The sequence below is a fragment of the Pecten maximus genome, chromosome 7 (genome assembly GCF_902652985.1).
Source record: "Pecten maximus chromosome 7, xPecMax1.1, whole genome shotgun sequence".
NCBI classification, from domain to species: domain Eukaryota; kingdom Metazoa; phylum Mollusca; class Bivalvia; order Pectinida; family Pectinidae; genus Pecten; species Pecten maximus.
In genome coordinates, this window is record NC_047021.1 from 35,556,818 (window position 1) to 35,576,783 (window position 19,966).

Here is a 19,966-nt window from a genome sequence, read left to right on the forward strand (position 1 = left end):
TCCATGATAACAGTTTATCTGTAACATTAGAAATTGGGTTTTTTGAATGCGAGGTAAAAGGATAGGTTGCACATTGATTTTATCTCAATATGTGGTATAAGTTTTTCAAGATTCTTGTAATGGCGCGAGGCGTTTAGATGTGTTATGCATGGGGAACGAGATTCACTCTGGAAGAGGTTGTGGAATAAGTTCAAATCGTGCCAAACACTATGATATAATGTGTAAATAAAGCCCTCTACAAATAAATGTTTAATTTTGATAAGAAAATAACATAAAAAAATTGTTAGAAAATTGCTAAGAAATTGTTTAGGAATACTTCATTTCACTAGATAGATTGATCAGGACACACTAGCCTCATTTTCTTTCTACCCAAACATTATATCGTTTTAAGTGTTCTCGTGTCAATTTCCGACGCCACACCTCTTTCATTTGAAATATAATTACACAAGTCTGAAATATAATAAAAATAACTTTTATTTTCAATATAGTACATGTGTTTAACAGACTGATCATGATCAATTCTGTAAAAAGAATACTGAATTAGGAACCTTTCACATCAGAAGAGGGATAACTCGGTCTTATAAATTGCCAACAGTAAGTGTATTGCACTTGGTGCAGAAATCCGTAAAACAATTGTAATTTCCTTCTGACAATAGAAATGTTTATTTCTCTCAAAATCAAGAGGTTACTTTTCAAGTACAAACACAACACACAACAACGGCTTTGAGAAATGTACTTGCGGCATTTCTCGATGCAGAAATAGGTTCGATTAAGATTTATAAATCTAAATACATTGGGTCATCTTTTGTCATACTTCCGGTTCACGTTCTGGTGCTTCCGGTCTACATTTATCATTCAGGCAACCTTTCACTTAAATGCATTTTGTCATAGACTGTAAAACAGTAAGATAGCTTAATGTATCCGGGTAGCACGAGTTTCCTCAGGCCCTGACACCATGTGAGACATGGTGTCAGGGCCAGAGGAAACTCGGGCTAGTATCCGGGTTACAAAGGACTAGAAAATATAAAACGATAAAATCATGTAACATCCAAAACACATTTTTTGTACAATGCTATTTCAAACATTGATTCCTTGATTTCCATTTTCTTGATACGGAATTCGAAACAGTTCATTGAGTTATGAATACATAAAAAGTTATAGTATATGTATATAAACTGTAAAATATGGCATGTTTGGGCAGCATCATCAATAGCACGTTCTTCAAATACGGTGTTCAATACATACAATATAAAATCTACTGATTTACACAAGTAATCATCATTATCGTATCATCATTTTTTATAATTCAACTCGTTAATAAAAATGACACGTGGTGCATCACTTTCTATTTTCATTTATGTTAAGGAAGAAGCTTGTACAAACATAACCTGTTGCCTTATTCCAGATTAAATCTTTTTGATTAACAAACTATTTCAAAACAATAGAACAAAAATAAAGTAAGTAAATTATGTTTGACATTGATGATTTTTAAGTAACAAAAATGCATGTATATTGTTTCTTAAATGTAATTAATACAAAAATCATATTTTTATATGGATTTTAACGGTAAATATGTATTAAAATTATACAGGAATTTTCATGAAGATAATCACAGTTCGTCTTTGGTTGAGTTGAATTTCTTGGTGTCTAACCAGGCTGCGTACATAAGATACACGTCCTTATGTTCGGTGGGACTAACAACAAACCCGAGCTCGCGCGTCCGCTGTAGGGCCCAGTTAAGGTCCTTGTTGTACTGTAGGGCGGCGGCCAGCACCGTCATGTAGGCTGTGGATTGTAACAGAACAAGGCAATGTAAAAATGGTTAAATTGTATCAGAAAAAAAACAACGTTTTATCCAACAAAGGAGAAAACAACTTTGTTGACACAATTTTGATTTTATTTTCCAAAGTATGATAGTATCAAAGTAAGAAGTAGAAGAAGAAGTCAAGTTTATCTGTTTATAAAGATGGCACCATTTTAGATACTCAAGTTAAATATTACTCTAGATATCATGGCATAATCGCTCTAATTTTCTTCACGATGTGAAAGAAACCGGATGGACAGCATTTCTGTTTTACATACCGGAAATGACGTCAACTACATTCCGGCCTACAAACAGGTTTCTTGTGGTACTGATTGATTTATTTCCGAAAACTTGCCATGGTAGCCGACTTTAAAATTCTAACCAGTCGCCTCTTTGTGGCCTGTGATAATGGTCTGATGTTCTGGTCAGTTTTCTGGTCAGTTTAAGCGGAATACTGTATATACTTACCCACTCTGTGGGCGCTAGCACAGTGAACTAGGACAGGCTCTCCCGTTCTCCCGATCTCCAGTAACTTATCCTTGTATTTCCCGAATAACTCCGGACTAAACTTTCCACTGGACACTGCAAATACATGGAAATTAGTAAAATTATATCCACAGGAAACCGAACATATTTGACTCAAAGATTAGTAATATTTATGACACTTTTGTATTTCACTCATGAAAGACTGTTCCGGCGTTTTTTCATTAAGAGTTTGTTCCCCTTGGAAATATTTAGTACTCCCCCATCCCAACATTACCTTAGTTATAAGCTTTGCGTTCATACCAGTAACGTAATACCCCCACAGTGACTTTTCTCTGTAGTAAGATGATTAGATCATAGATGCTCGACTTCTTTTAATAATACATATAAGTCATCCATAAAGGCATTTAATCAAAAATGTTGTGTCGTCGTTGAAAAAAAATATGTGAGAATCCAACTTTAAGATATATAAGTATCACGATTATGTGGACAATTTCTAAGTGCAGTCAGGGACCTCTCTATTTAAACGGTGTACAATGTACCTGAGTTTACTCATTTTCGCTTTAAAAAGTTTTAATCGCAACCTAGCATGAGCGGTATTTCATGGTAGGTAGGTGTACATGTACGTGTGTCTTATCAGTAACTACCGAGGTTAATTTTTAAAGGAGAACTTTCAATATTATTACGCTGTGCGTTTTATGTTTGATAATGTTTAGGGTGATATTTACAGTTAATTATTAAACGAAACTATGCAAATGTTTGAATGTGTGTTTAAAAAAAAAAAATACAAATGTAATAACATTTGTTAGACACACCTTTGGTTTTCGTATGACGTCATTAAAATACCTGTATGCAAGCTACATAACTATACACAATGAATATGCATTTGATCTTAATGCACTTAAAAATAAATTTTATTTATTTAACAACATTTGTGAAGCAAGTTATATCAACTTATATCCATCACGCTTGTTGGCCATATTTGAAGCGCGCGAGGGGTCTTACTGTGGGAGGAAATCGGGAGTACCTGGGGAAAACCCACGTGGTCAGGCAGGTGACCCCAATATCTTTTCACGCCCGATCGCGAGAACCAACCCCGGCCGCATATTGTATAATCCTTATATACCAAATATTATCGCTGTTATATAAACCTGTTATTATACTATACATTGGTCAATTACACTGTCTTACATATATATACATTGAATATCAATATCAACACCACCATATGAACTGGATATAATCATTATTATGTGAAACACTTTTTTTCACAAATATACATGTATGTACTGGATATTATCATCAAATCGGATAACACCACTGTTGTAATCTAAAATATATGATATAATTATATTTTAGCACAAATCAACGTGCGGGAGGGTAAATATGGCACTATTGCTTCTTTGTTTAAAATCATACTATGGTTAATTAATTAATATTCAGCCTTATATCACAACGGTTTTTCTGGTCGTTGTAATATTTTTGTAGAATAGATATAAAATCCAAAGATGTTGAAGTATGGTCCAAGATATCGTATTTATTAAACTAAACTTTCTAGGAGTCAGGCGGGTGATTTACGGAATATCCGAAAATTGACCCGTGCAGTCCGCACTCTAGGTTTTAATTAATTTTACAAAACGTTACACATGGTATTAAGCTGGAGTTAATGCAATAATTGACAGGTGGCATTTTGTCACATTTCAGACTGGCGAGATACCCGCGGCTAGGTGTCATACCTGGCCAGACCAGTTAAGTAACTCAATTAACATCAAAAGATAAAAGTACATACATATTACGTGGTTTAATCCGATAACAATGAGAAAAAAGGAATTATGCATATCACTTTCAAAAGACATATTGCTTGTTGAGATGTAATCAAATGATTTTTAAATAAAACATTGAACAAAGCGAAATAAGACGGCGAATAAATTCAAAATTATGAAAAATGTAAAATGTCCAATAAATGTTCCTATTATCACTTATTTCATAAAATTAACTTTGGAACTTAGATCAATAAAAAAGAAAAGAAAAAAAAAAAAAAAAACATTGATGAATACATCAAATAATATAGCAAACGATAAACCTTGTATTGAAGGTTCACATTATGAATGTATTGCGTCATTAAGCATTAAACTCGTAGACATCACAGTCAGTGTATTCTCGCTGACCTGTCTCCAAGGATACACACGTGCATGTGTAAAACATGTTTTACTTACGGACTGGCATGTGATAATAATGGAAACCCGCCTTTTCCAGAACCTGTCTTTCTCGATCTTCATTATAGCCTATCTCGTCTCCGAACTCTCCCGGATTTCTCGACTCGAAGTTCACGGCCGAATTCTTGGACACAAAGGTCTTGTTTTTTGTTGGGTCAAGGACAAGTTTCGTTAAAGTTTCCGGGATTTGTCGCGGACCTGTCTCTTTGCTGCCGTACGTCGGTGTGCCGTCTTTGACGTTGATGAGAGTTACCTGCTCTTGGGAAGGATTTCCGTTTTCGTCCTGAACACCCATTCTCATGTTGATCACGTGGATAAAGCCGGCCATTTGTAAAGTTTGAAGATGACTTTCGCTTATTTGTCCAGCTGTGAACCAGTTTTTATAGACAGGGTGGGCCATCCAGTAATCATACCACTCATCTGGCACAGAGTTTGGTTCCGGTAAATTCTCTGGAATTGCTTCTCCAGTAACTTCCGCTGCAGTCATTTGCGTAAAGTCCATAGCAAAATCTAAACCCATGGCGGCAGCCATCTTGTATACTTTTTCGAAACTGACTTGAGGTATGTAATTTTGGTCGTGTTTTGAAGCGTTGGCTAAATACATCATAGTCACAAACGTTATCGTGTATGCCCGGTTACAATGAAGTAAAACAGGCCTTTTCAAGGTAGGAATAATGGCAGACATTTTATTTACAGCTTCGATCGATGCCCAATCGCAGTTGTCTGTCTCTAATACAACCCGATACTCGAGTCCTGCTTGCTTGGCGATTTCAGCAGCTTCGGCACTCGTAGGAATGTATTCATCACCGATACTGGATGGCTCATCATCTTGGAAAAGCGACACAATGCTTTTAAATCCTCCGTCTGCTGCATATTTAATTTGTCGTTCGGATAACCTGCCAGCGACATGGAAATCTGGCGTTATTTCCTTGGCCCACCATAGTTTTTTAGGGGCTCGAAGTCCCGGGGCACTTCTCTGTAGAAATGTGTCAACATAGACGCTATTTGAATGTTGTACATCGGCTCGCACTGACGTAACGCATAATTGAAATGTCAACAAAATCAGTGTTAATATTCGATACATGTCTCAGATCACTCAAAACTGTACCTTTATCCGAATGCTAGATACCCGAGTAATCCCGAATGGTGACGTGGCTATATATATCTGACTTCCTGTGCACGTGGAAACACCGAAGCTGATATAACTTTCTTCATTCATATATACACATTCACACACAAATTAAAATCGATTATTGTTACATCATCTCGTAGCAGACTTGTTATGTTTCATTTTAACAGAAAATCAGCACTATCTACAGGGTTACGACGTTACCAGTTTCAATGGCTTGTCCTTTACGATATCCGTGTATACTGCACAGCTGCGCTTCTCACGCAAATCCATCACGTATACAGCTATGTGTGTGTGTGTGGCGTGTGTTAGGTGGCATGTTGTAAATTTCGGACTCGTCACGATCCATTTTTATTCTGGTATCTTTGGACATAAGCTGTAATTGATTGCCTACCCTGGTGCTTCCAGCCGAGAAAGAACCTAACAACAATTGTCACCAACATAAATTATAGACAATATGAATTAATACACATTTGCAATTATAGATTTCTTATGAATCACAATTATTACCGAATTATCACAGTAAAACTATTCGCGATTATATGATCATCGGGTTTGTGAATGGTTCTTTATGACGTGTTATTTCAACACCCTTTTAACCATGCAAGCTATAGCCAAGTGACGTCGACATTACCATAAACCAATATCAAATTTCGGACTCGTCACGATCCATTTTTATTCTGGTATCTTTGGACATGTTGAAAATTAGTCTTTAATAATTCGATCTCCCGTAACGCATCGACATCTTCTGTTATTGGTGGAGATTCATTTTTCGTTCCGGTGTTTTAATACAGTCAGACTTGGTTTATATCAATACGATCTCGTGACATAACACTTAAAAATATTAGTCGATGTTAGTCTAGACATTCCAATGTGTTTGATCTGTTTATAATGATTTAATCCGTCAATCGTATTAAATGGAATAGCCACGATGACTTTGCACTAACGATCAAATCCACGGTCCAATATATATACACACGTTCAGACTGTTGGGTCCGATATTTCTCCCGGTGATATGTATTCTATCTTTACTTACTATCGCAGTCCCTTAGCCACTTACTCCGTGACACATAAGTCATGTCCTTAGCGATGTTTTGAACAGCTTCTGCGGCTGTGCCACGCCAGCTGACCCAGTTAAAGGTTTTATTACTATATTTTTTGTGGCCTATGATACAGAGGCTGAGATACACTATGTACAACGTACATGTATGTATATATTCTACATAAGCTGTAATTGATTGCCTGCCCTGGTGCTTCCAGCCTGACGAAAGAACCTAACAACAATTGTCACCAACATAAATTATAGACAATATAAATTAATACATATTTGCAATTATAGATTTCTTATGAATCACAATTATTACCGAATTATCACAGTAAACTTTTCGCGATTCATATGCTCATTGCGTTTGTGAATGGTTCTCTATGACGTGTTATTTCAGCACCCTTTTAACCAAGCTAGCAAGCTATAGCCAATTGACATTACCATACACCAATATCAAATCATTTTAAAAGTCAATCATGATTTATTTCTGATATTGGTCACTGTCAAGTTTATTCATTAATTTGGGTCGTTTTGATAACTCTTTGAAACAACAATTTACCGTCAGGACGAATTAAAGGCGTACGATTCATAGCAAAAAGGTTGAAAAATATAACTACATTTACACCCAAGGAAACTTAAGACGTCGTTGAAAGATTTAAGCATTGTAACACATATGACATTAAATTTGAGTCAAACTAACACACTATAACGCGGTTGAAAGTCCTTATAAAATATTACCCTTTGCACATGTATTTTTTTCTTTTCTTAAAAAGAAATTTCGGGCAAAAAGTGCATCTAAACCAACATTTAGGTTTAGCATTCTGACTTCTGACCCACGCCCCCATGTTCATCAAAGGGTTCTCCCTGAACTGAGCTTTATAATAAAATTCAAATAAGATATGCATATTCAAATAAAGTACATGTATGCCATACTTGAAATACAGAATTAATTAATGAGTACAATTTTGTCTTCATTTTTTGAACATAACCAAACCTTTTTGTCGGTTCAGGTGTGGTCCAGTTTACAGAGGTTAGATAAGTCGTAGTTACCCCCTGGTAACTTTTATATGATAAATTAAAATTTGAGGTTAAAGAGAGGCAAAATACAACACTAAATCTCATACGACGCGAAGATTCGGGCTCAGATAAATGAAATATGAGCAGACCGCATTTTGTAAAAATATATATGATGTATTCTGATACAATTAGAACTCTATCATTTCTCAGCACACATTTAGCAATAAAATCATGGCTTGTTAGAATTGTTGATATGTAAACATTTTTATATTTTACGACTAACCACAAACCGTGGCAATAAAATTGACTAGACGTGACAGGGTCGACTCTAAAACCATGACAGTAGTGTTTACTTGATTGGCTAAGTCCAATCTAAAACCACGGCATCAGAGTTTACTTGACTTGACTAAGACCAATCTGAAACCATGACAGTAGAGTTTACTTGGCTTTACTAAGACCAATCTGAAATCTTAAGAACGGAGTTGGCTAGACTTTTGAACCCATGAAAACCCATTTGGGGAGCCCGACTGGTCCTTGCTTTACATTTGCCAACACTCTATCTATACCTACATATGTTCTACAAAGATAAGACGATTTATAGCACTATGTGAAATAATGGACTAGAAATACATATGGGAAACAAGGAGCTGGAGACAAATGTGACCATTTAAGGGGGTTTTCTATGACAGATCAAGACACATTGACCAGACATTTCTTTTCCTTACATTAGTACATTAGAAATGCATGTCTTATATTGTGACAATGATACAAGGCTACTACATATTTGTTGGAAATGTAAGGTTTCGTAAAAACATATTTGTATGAAAATATAGAATGACTTCTGTTTATGCAATACAGACGTATGTAACCACTTCTTCGTTTGTAACAGTTATGGAGATCAGAAAGTAAAATAGCACCGTAAACTGAAGCATTTAATACTACAAATCCTGCAGATGTTACTACATAAATGTGAAGATTTATTTCTAGAAGACCAGTGGATTAAAAACTTTTGCCTTTCTTCCAAATACAGAAAATAAGAAAATGAATATCAATATTATATACAAATATTGTTACTTTTGTTGTATCTAATGTTACTCTTTGTCTTTCTCCACTCTGTTTGTGTCCCTCTCTCCGTCTCTCTAATATACATGTAACACCCTATAAAAATGTATATTGTAAAATGCTATTGAAAAAGGGCTTGATATCAGATGGAAAACCCTATTCCCGAGTATATAAAACATGAGGTAAGGTTTAAGTGTTGTCTAAACAAGCCATGGCCGAAATTTCCCCAAATCATGTCAGGATAAATTGATGTGAAAATCTCTGCAGAGGTTTTGGGGATTAGAAAATATCAACATGATAGAGAAACTAGAACAAACAAAAAACAAACAATAAAAACCCCAGAAAATACTCAAATTAAACTGAAAAAGTAAGTAGACTGGAAAACCAACAGAGATATATTAACGAAACCTTAATTTGAAATAATAATCGATAAAACGAGGAGAAATCAACAAAGAGTAGCGACATTATAACGAATAACGAAATCTTAATTTAACTAATAATCGATAAGACCAGAGAAAAAATATACGAAAAAAGGTTTGCATGGATGACCTTGAATGTATTAAAGGGTAAGCGTCTTCTGCTTCGATGACGTCACCCACAGTACAAATCTAGGCCAAATCTTGGTTAAGTCACGTTCAACGAATCAACCAGGCATATCGACGAGCTTCAGTCACGTTCAACGGTACCACAAGGCATATCAACGAGCACCAGTCACGTTTGTCAAAGTCAAATGGTATATGGGAGCAAACAATTTTTCCAATATATACATGTATATATGAGGACTGTTCTATATATGTACGTACGCTACAACAAGAAAACGTGCACTCTGGACAACAATACTGGTATAAGTATATCTAAAACTACCCGACGTGAAAGTTTATCGATGCTGGACATTCTAAATGGGCATCAGGCGAAAAGATAGAATTGATGTTTGTTGGTTAAGGATAAGAAGGAATTCGTATAGACTGATAGTCAACTAAATATTTCTGACATTGAGACTGGATTTATTTTTTTAAGATACTGAAGTAAATATGTTTCTAAGATGCAAGGAAAATAAATAAAAAACTTAAACAGAAATAGAAACATGTTCCTTTTTTATGATATATATATATATATATTTACAACGAATCTGAAAACATGCTTACGGTACATCTCTGAATTGAGAGAATTCCTTTAAGACAGAAAACTGTTTTACAGAGAAAAATATTATATTGCTTGTTTTATTACTAACATCACTTAATAAACAACATATATCTAGCCATGAAATCATAACGAGACGATACTATTAAACTGTTCCAATATAGTAGTTAAGCTAGAATTAACAGAGATGCAAACCTATTTGGATCAAGCCAATATTTAATTATTTCCAATCCTTCGCTGTAATTTTAATATTTCGTATTAGAAGGAATGAGAAATGATCAATTTAAATCTAACTACTCTAACCTCAGCACTAACACTGAAAGTTTACCGAAATTATTACTACAAGGTTATATAGAGGACATTCTAAATATAAAAATCTAAATGTTATCAGCGACACATCACAGTATTTACGACTTTTATTTAAACTCCTCGATAACTCGTGGTGACGTTGGAATTGTATCTGCAGTACAAACCTGCCCTCTCATGCACAATACAGTGCAGGTCATTCACCGAACTACGCGGCTATGTGCACACATCGTCGGGTCTAGTGCATTTTATAGAACGTTAAAAGCGACGTGCGGAATGTCACGTGCATTTTGAGTTCATAATGCTTCATACATGTATGTGTATATACTGTTTATCACAAAATGATATAGAATGACACATGATATGCAAATATGTCTAATTTACACCAACAAATGAAAGAAGCAATAACAACGTCCTAAATACTATAGAACTTATTCAGGACGCAGTTGATTAATTATTGACAACAATTTTGAAAAATGTAAAGAAAGTTCAAACTTTTGGAAGGATTGTAGTAGTGTTACATATGTGGTGGAATGGTAAATTATATAACGTTTAGAAAGGGTAGTAGTAGTGTAAAGTATGTTACGGTTTGAAGGTGGTAGTAGTGTAAAGTACATGTATGTTGCTTTTGGAGGGTGGCAGTAGTGTAAAGAATGCAGCGTTTGAAAAGGTGGTGCTAGTGTAAAGTATGTAAATTTAGAAAGGTGGTAGAAGTGTAAAGTATGTAAAGTTTGGAAGGATGGTAATAGTGTAAAGTATAACTTTTGGAGGATGGTAATAGTGTAAAGTATGTAACTTTTGGAGGATGGTAATAGTGTAAAGTATGTAACTTTTGGTGGGTGGTAATAGTGTAAAGTATGTAAAGTTTGGAAGGATGGTAATAGTGTAAAGTATAACTTTTGGTGGGTGGTAATAGTGTAAAGTATGTAAAGTTTGGAAGGATGGTAATAGTGTAAAGTATAACTTTTGGTGGGTGGTAATAGTGTAAAGTATGTAAAGTTTGGAAGGATGGTAATAGTGTAAAGTATAACTTTTGGTGGGTGGTAGTAGTGTAAAGTATGTAAAGTTTGGAAGGATGGTAATAGTGTAAAGTATAACTTTTGGTGGGTGGTAGAAGTGTAAAGTATGTAACGTTTGGAAGGTGATAGTAGTGTCAAGTACGTAACTTTTTGTATGATATGTATATATACAAACTATTCTTATTTTCAATCGATCACAATTACTCTATGTTGGAGAATCACAGTTTATTACCACTATTTTTTCCCCTTGTAGTTAAGTATATTTTACTTGATTAAAACATGGTATGTATAATTAAGCTATTGAAATTCCTGCCACCTACCGATATTGAAATATCAACTATTTATTTATATGCATGTGCATATGAGTAAACAGAACAATTGTAAAATAATATTTATTTGGCCTATCAATGTCACTTGTCAATCACCTGCTATTGTTGTATTATTGACACAGTAACGACGAAAACTATCTACATAAGCTGTTAGTGATGTCTGTTGACGAAGACCATCTGGATTATAATATTATTCATTGACTGCACAAATGACACGCAAATTTATACCAATATCTTTGATACTCAATTTAATCTTTTATAGATGCGCAATAATGAATATTAGATTACAAAATAGAACTTCCATCACGACATTCCGTATTTATATATTTACAAAAAAGTCACTGTGTTGTGTCCAGCTGTTTTGATCATTTTGTTTCGCGATAGAACATTTTTATATAGGTAATGCTGTAGTTGTATTTTAGCTGGTTTACCTTTATAAAGGTGAACCCAATTGTGTAACATATCACAGCGGTGTCAAAACATTTACACGTGCACAAACAAGATGATCATAAGACCTTTCTTAACAATAATACGTTTCCCATATATCTACATATATAAAACCAAAATATATATTATTGATATTATTGTTTATGTTCAGAGTTATATGTAACAAATACACTGTATTTGTTCTATACACAAATGCAACAGAGCGAATGGTGACATACATGCAAATATATAGTGATATTTTCAAATGATTTGTCGTTCGGAATTATTCTTTCAAAAATGTAAATACGTATTCAAATATACTGCAAAGCTGTGATACGAAGATAAAATTTTATATTTCGTTGTATAAGCAGCAAACTAACTCATAAAATGAGGATGTGATTTAAGTTTTTTGCATTTTGCAGACATTTTCTCCGGCTGCTTTTGGATATAGCTTCATTGGTGATTCAATTTAACAAAGGTTTAGTTAGAATCGAATAGCTTGCTAGATAACTGTAGTGTATGCAATGTTCTGTTCATTACTCGAACACATCTTTGGTAGATATACTTACGGACTGGCATATGGTAATACTGGAACCCTGCTTCTTCCAGAACCTGTCTTTCCCGGTCTTCGTTATAACCAATCTCGTCTCCGAACTCACCGGAGTTTCTCGCTTCGAAGTTTACGCCCGAATCTTCGGCGATGAAAGAGTTTTCTCTTCCCGAGTCGAGAACGATTCCTTTAAGGGTGTCCGGGATTTGTCTCGGACCTGTCTCTTTGCTGCCGTACGTCGGTGTGCCGTCTTTGACGTTGATGAGAGTTACTTGCTCTTGTGAAGGATTTCCGTTTTCGTCATCGACACCCATTCTCATATTGATCACATGGATGAAGCCATCCATTTTTAACTTTTCCAAATGACTTTCGCGTATTTGTCCGGCTGTATACCAGTTCTTATAGACAGGGTGCGCCATCCAATAATCGTACCACACTTTTGGTACCACGTTTGGCGACGGTACATTTTCCGGGATGACTTCGCCGGTTATTTCTGCAGCAGTCTTCCGCGTAAAGTCCATAGTAAAATCTATGCCCATGACAGAGGCCATCTTATAAAATTTCTGTATATCCATTCGCGGTGAGTAATTTGGGTCTTGTTTTGAAGCATTAGCCATGTGCATCATTGTTACAAAGGATATCGTATAGGCTCGGTGACAATGAAGTAGAACTGGTTTTTCTAAAGTCGGCATGATCGCAGATAATTTGTCCACGGCTTGAACTGAAGCCCAATCTGAATTTCCAGATTCCAGAACAACCCGATGCTGAAGTCCAGCGTGTTTAGCAATTTTTGCAGCCTCGTCGCTCGTTGGGAGATACTCATCGCCGATGTTTGATGGCTCATCGTAATGGTACAAAGAGACAATGCTTTTGAATCCCCCGTCTGCTGCGTATTTGATCTGACGTTCGGATAACCGTCCAGCGACGTGAAAGTCGGGTGTCAATTCTTTGGCCCACCATAGCTTCTTTGGAGCCCGTAATCCTGGAGCACCTCTCTGTACTAAGGTATCCACATATGTACGGCTTGGCTGTTGCACGTTGGCAGCTCGTAAAGGTGAGACGAATAGTCTTAAAGAAACCAAACGTAATGCCAAAGCCAGTGTCATGATTACAACCTGGTTTTGGAAACTTAGCTGTGTATACAGAATACAGCCAAATTCTGGGTCGTTAATGACCCCGGATGTCTAACTCTGCCTCTGCGCACACACATACAGTTCTATATATGACGTCAGTGCCTGAAAGGCATATGCTAAAGTGTGGTCTAAATAAAGACTTTTTGGTTTTGTTTTTAAACAATACATTATTCGAACATACTTACACACTACTTCACAATACACTTACATCTATGAGTTGGTTGTAAAACAACCTATAAGCTTATATCAATTTCTCTCCTAATATTTTGTGTCTTTTTGACAACAAAAGAAGTAAGAAGTATTGATATCACCTAAAATGTATGTTAACTTTTGTATTTGAAGTTGAAAGAATTTTTTATTCAGATAAACGTAAGTTTTTTTTCAGTATTACCTCAACCATTAAACGTTTTGAGAAGAAAATATGGGACTGCCTAGTGTATAAATCTAATGTGAAGTTTCGTTTCAAAACCCTGTTATGTATTATTTTCATACATAAGCATTCCGTCGCGTGATATTTAATATAGCGGAATTTTGAATATTGCTCGCAGGTTTGGTTTGGTTTATTTTGTATAACGTCCTATTAACAGTTAAGGTCATTTAAGGATGTAAATGATCATCACTTTTGCTTTAAATATTTCCTTTGTTTTATGTGTATGGTAGTTTTGAAATAATATTTTGTAAATCATCGATACAATGTAATCTTATTCTGTTAATTTTATTGGTTAAGTCATATTATATACGATATATTCATGAAAAATATCTGGCTTTCAGGGAGGTTGCCCTCAAGATGAAAACAGGAGTTTAAACAAAAATAGAAATAATGTAGCCGTAGCAATATGTATAACATATAACACGTTTTGACTATAACGAGCTATACATGAAATGTATGAATTCCGGTACCGTGGAAACTTAACTGTATCTTAAAGTAGGTACAAAAAGACCATTTTGAAAGAAACAAATACCATCTTCACACAAGACAGTACGGTTAGTGAAATTGAGTATGTGGTGGTTTTAAGGGTGCATGTTTGGAGTTAGAAGATTTCAGGGTTGGGCGAGTTGTGTTAAGTCACAGCCGATGTATCACTACATTGATCGTACTAGTATTAATCTGCTATCAAATACTGTAGAACCTCGTTATCTGGAAGCAAAAAGGAGTCATGAAAAATTTCCGAATATTCCGAGTATTCGAGATAACCGAATGTATTTTACTATATGGAACTTTTACTGTTAGGACTGGATTTTTAATTCAAGTTAAATAGGATCTTGGGTTTATCAAAGTTCAAGATAACAAAGTTTGACTACAGTATACTAGAGACAGATGACAAGACAAGATCAGAACACCAAGTCTAATAAAGAGCACGGGCGCACACAAAGGCCAGACCGTATTTTATATCATGCTCTCAATGCTTAGATTATTGATAACAGCATACACTGTCAACCCAATACATACCAAAATGGATTTGAATTGATTACCGCCATGTGCAGCGAAGCTTTACATTGCAATACATTTAGTACATCTATGTGAATATAAATGTTCCGTCTTGTCTACGTGACAAACACAGAATATACTTATTAGAAATTTGTATTTAAAATACCTACAGACCACAGATAGTAATTCTAGAACAACGAGGCAGTGTGTATGTTGCTATTAAAAGGATTTAAATACAAAATCAAATCGCATATGGTTACCTCGAACTAGAAACTTCAGTAGATTATGAAGTTGGTATTTGTTGCAGGGTTGCAACAGGGTTGAAGAGAAATTGATATCACCATGCGATCATGCAATGAGTTACAAAACTTTTATTTACTTAATATTTAATAAAACAAATATTAAGTATATATATGTAAAATACACTCTGCAGTTCGTAGCTAAATCATCATGTATTGTAACCCATTGCATGATAGCATGGTGATATCGATTTCTTCTCAATTTTCAAATAGGATTTCCCCTTCATTATCATATAATGGAATTTTAACTCCAGCATGATACTTATTTATTGCTGTCTTAACAATTTCGTTCTAATATATTCAATCAAAACAATATGTAGAAAACACACTGGTGAATACTTTAGCGCAGATAAAATGAAATAATGATTGTATGTATGTCATGACATAAAGTATACATTCTGATGTCGATATGCGAGACACTACGTCTTACTGACCAAAGAATTTGTTCTCTGAAAAAAACCTCGTATTGTCATAGTCAAAGTCCTATGACCTATAATATAATATTCACGTGAAATATATGTGTCTAGTTTTCAAGGACACGACTGTTAAACCGAGTAATTGGATTAAAAAAATACCTTACCTTTTTTTTTTTTTTTTTTTTTACATTTTACTCTCATGATCGTTATTAAGTAGATATTGACGATTATTTTCTGCCAACTCATTATGATCGTAGCAAAAATAATAACCTACCGATTTCCAACATACAAAATCAAATTTCCAAGGTAATATTCAAGGTAAAAGAAAGTTTCATACATGGTTTTCCATTACACATGATATAGTTATATTAATTAAAACAGACGATGTTTTTGTGAGGAAATATCATAGATCCTAGCATTTAATAATTATATGACACTTTGTACGGAACCAGGACGAGTTCAGAGTTCTATGTGCCAACACACAACGATACTATGGGAACGAAAATCTGGTATCCTGCTTTGTAACTCAACATATGTAGATTTAAATGTCTGCTATGACCTCCTTAGCGTATCTCGAATGGTTCGGTTTCTCTGACGTCTAAGGAATGTTTCATTCAAAATTTGGTTTAGAGAGAAGTTACACATTTTCTGAACGAAACAAACACATGCGATAAAAAACGACACAAAATGATGATAATGACGAATATATATTTTAAATCAGATTCATTAATAACTTTCCTATAATCTTTTCTGATTGCTGAGTGGTAAGCTCTGCTGGCGAACTTGAAGTCTCCAAGGTTTGCCGTGATCTGGTCATCATTTCTAAATTCTGATGGATGGTGACAGTGGTCCGAATGACTACACCTCGGTTTGTATATTTCTAACAATGTGATTTCCTTAGCACACTTTCTGGATGAATTCTGGATACTCCATACAGGGCCGGTGCGATTTCGCATTTGTTTTCGCATCATGGGATTTGAGAGCTTAAATCTTTCCTTTCTTTCCTCATTGCTCATTGCTATGTCTTTCTGTGCTTTGAATCCCTCTATAGGTATCTGCTAGCACACGTTCTAATATGACTCTGGCTGTTGCAATGACATAACCTCTGGTTATTAAACTAATCAAGCATTTTAATCATGCAATTTCATAATCATTATGCAGCATGCGCTGCAGCTAAACCTAATTCATTATAAAAGGACATGTTCACTTTCATATCTGTTGTAAAATCTATTGTTTTTTTCTCCTGAATACATGACAAATATACAGAAATTACATACAAATGAATGTGTTCTATTATGACAATGTATGTCATAGCTTATCTATTGTCTAAATCGAATGTTGTAACAATTGATATCCATTGTTCTCTTATTAGCTGTAAAATATCATACTCTAGCTGTCAATCTTGTTGCAGTACAATCATGTACATATATATGTCACATATGTAACATTGACCCGACCCCTCAACAAAACTGATGTGTTAATGGCCCAATTTCCGTATTATTGTTCTCGCGTAGTTCTTCATTGTAATATATGGTTGTCCTGGAAACCATAGATCGTGATTGTAAATTAGAAATGTTCTCTGCTATATGGTTCAATTTTTTTCCAGATAACGTTATCATTTGTGTATGTTATGTCATGAAATAAGTCTCTTATTTTTGTCTGTGCAGAAGTATCCAACTTGTCCGCATTCTACATATATTTAAAGAACATTATTATAAGTTGTAAAAATGTAACTATGATTTATTTAGATGCTGTCAATGTGTTTGATGTTAAGATGTTTTGTCAATGTGTTTGAATTCTTGCTTTATACAGCACATACTAAAATTGTGTAAACATTACATCTATATTTGTAAAGTGCGATAACCTCTACGGTATTAATAGTCGCTGTAAGAAAACATAAGGGACATAACTGTGTATGGTTTGGATGATATTCACAAAATAATCTGTTTTAAATGTCATGTTATGGAGTTGACTTTATGGAAGCAAGTTTACGTCTAATTTAGAGCGTACCGAATCACATTTCACATTAATTGTTGTTATATTCTTTACTTACCGGACAGCCACGTCCTAATCTCATTCTCCTCAATAAATGAGATTGAGGGGAATCTCAGTCCCCTTAATAAATGAGTTCAAGTAAAAAAGATGAAATATATATTCTCCATGGTTTGCGTTATCTGGGGGATAGTGACAGTGGTCCGAATATACACACGCGTTTCATGTTACAAAACTACACCTCGGTTTGTATATTTCTAACAATATGATTTCCCTAGCATATTTTCTGGATGAATTCTGGATCCTACCTGTGGGGTCGGGCGATTTCTCCTTTGTTTTCAGATCAGGGGATTTCAAAGATCCCAAATTAGGGGCCGCAGAATCCCTCTGCAAGGCGACTAAAAGTGGGCCCCTGAAGTAATCGGGATGTTTTCTCCTGTCTACTATTTAGGGAATATTGAAGAAGTCTGCCCCATGGCAACACCTGGGATCTTAGATCTTTCCTATCTTTTTGCATTACTATGTCTTCTGTGCTTTGAATCCCTCTATAGGTATCTCCTAACACACGTTCTCATATGACTCTGGCAGTTGCAAGGACGTAACGTCTGGATATTAAACCAATCAAGCATATCTACCATGTAATTTCATAATCACTATTCGGCAAGCGCTGCATCGAATTATTATTTCATTATAAAAGGATCTGTTCACTTCTCTGTTTTAAAAGCTATTGTTTTTTACCTGAATACATGAGAAAAATATACAGAAATTACATACAAATGAGTATGTTCTATTAAAACAATGTATGTCATTACTTATCTATTGTCTAAATCGAATGTTGTAACAATTGATATCCATTGTTCTCTTATTAGCTTATGTCACATATGTACCTTTGACCTGCACCCTCAACAAAACTGATGTGTAAATGGTCCAATTTCCGTATTATTGTTCTCGCGTAGTTCTTCATTGTAATATATGGGTGTCCCGGAAACCATAGATCGTGCTTGTAAATTAGAAATGTTCTCTGCTATATAGTTCAATTTTATTCCAGATAACGTTATCATTTGTGTATGTTATGTCATGAAATAAGTCTCTTATTTTTGCCTGTGCAGAAGTATCCCACTTGTCCGCATTCTACATAGTTTTATATTTAAAGAACATTATTATAAGTTGTAAAAATGTAACTACGATTTATTAAGATGCTGTCAATGTGTTTGATGTTAAGATGTTTTGTCAATGTGTTTGAATTCTTGCTTTTTACAGCACATACTAAAATTGTGAAAACATTACATCTATATTTGTAAAGTGCGACAACCTCTACGGTATCAATAGTCGTTGTAAGAAAACACAAGGGACATAACTGTGTATGGTTTGGATGATATTCACAAAATAATCTGTTTTAAATGTCATGTTATGGAGTTGACTTTATGAAAGCAAGTTTACGTCTAATTTATAGCGTACCGAATCACATTTCACATTAATTGTTGTTAAATTCTTTACTTACCGGACACCCACGCCCTAATATCATTCTCCTCAATAAATGAGATTGAGGGGAATCTCAGTCCCCTCAATAAATGAGTTAAAGTAAAAAAGTTAAAATATATATTCTCCAAGGTTTGCGTTATCTGGGGGACAGTGACAGTGGTCCAAATATACACACGCGTTTCATGTTACAAAACTACACCTCGGTTAGTATATTTCTAACAATATGATTTCCCTAGCATATTTTCTGGATTAATTCTGGATCCTACCTGTGGGGTCGGGCGATTTCTCCTTTGTTTTCAGATCAGGGGATTTCAAAGATCCCAAATTAGGGGCTGCAGAATCCCTCTGCAAGGCGACTAAAAGTGGGCCCTTAAGTAATCGGGATTTGATTTCTCCTGTCTACTATTTAGGGAATATTGAAGAATTCTGCCCCATGGCAACACCCGGGATCTTAAATCGTTTCTTTCCTTTTTCATTGCTATATCTTTTTGTGCTTTGAATCGCTCTATAGGTATCTCCTAACATTCGTCCTAATATGACCCTGGCTGATGCAATTACCTCTGGATATCAAACCAATCAAGCATTTTTATCATGGAGTTTCATAATCATTATTCGGCATGCACTGTATCGAATTTTAAATTGATTATAAAAGGACCTGTTTACTTGTATATCGGTTGTGAAATCTATTG

The 19,966-nt window shown here is 35.0% G+C and overlaps 1 protein-coding gene across 2 annotated transcripts; it reads right to left on the reverse strand.

Moving 5' to 3' along the window:
- Positions 1–456: 456 nt before the first annotated feature.
- Positions 457–13,713, reverse strand: LOC117330705. 2 transcript variants are annotated; one of them, XM_033889158.1, is made up of 3 exons: positions 12,546–13,713; positions 2,273–2,386; positions 457–1,785 (listed from the first exon to the last, which is right to left on the reverse strand). In XM_033889158.1, the coding sequence occupies exons 1-3, from the start codon at positions 13,630–13,632 to the stop codon at positions 1,610–1,612; spliced, it is 1,377 nt and encodes a 458-aa protein (XP_033745049.1). In that variant the 5' UTR covers positions 13,633–13,713; the 3' UTR covers positions 457–1,609. The 2 variants fall into 2 exon arrangements, with proteins under 2 accessions (XP_033745049.1, XP_033745050.1); XM_033889159.1 differs by lacking the exon at positions 12,546–13,713 and adding an exon at positions 4,504–6,117.
- Between the last annotated feature and the right edge of the window lie 6,253 nt (positions 13,714–19,966).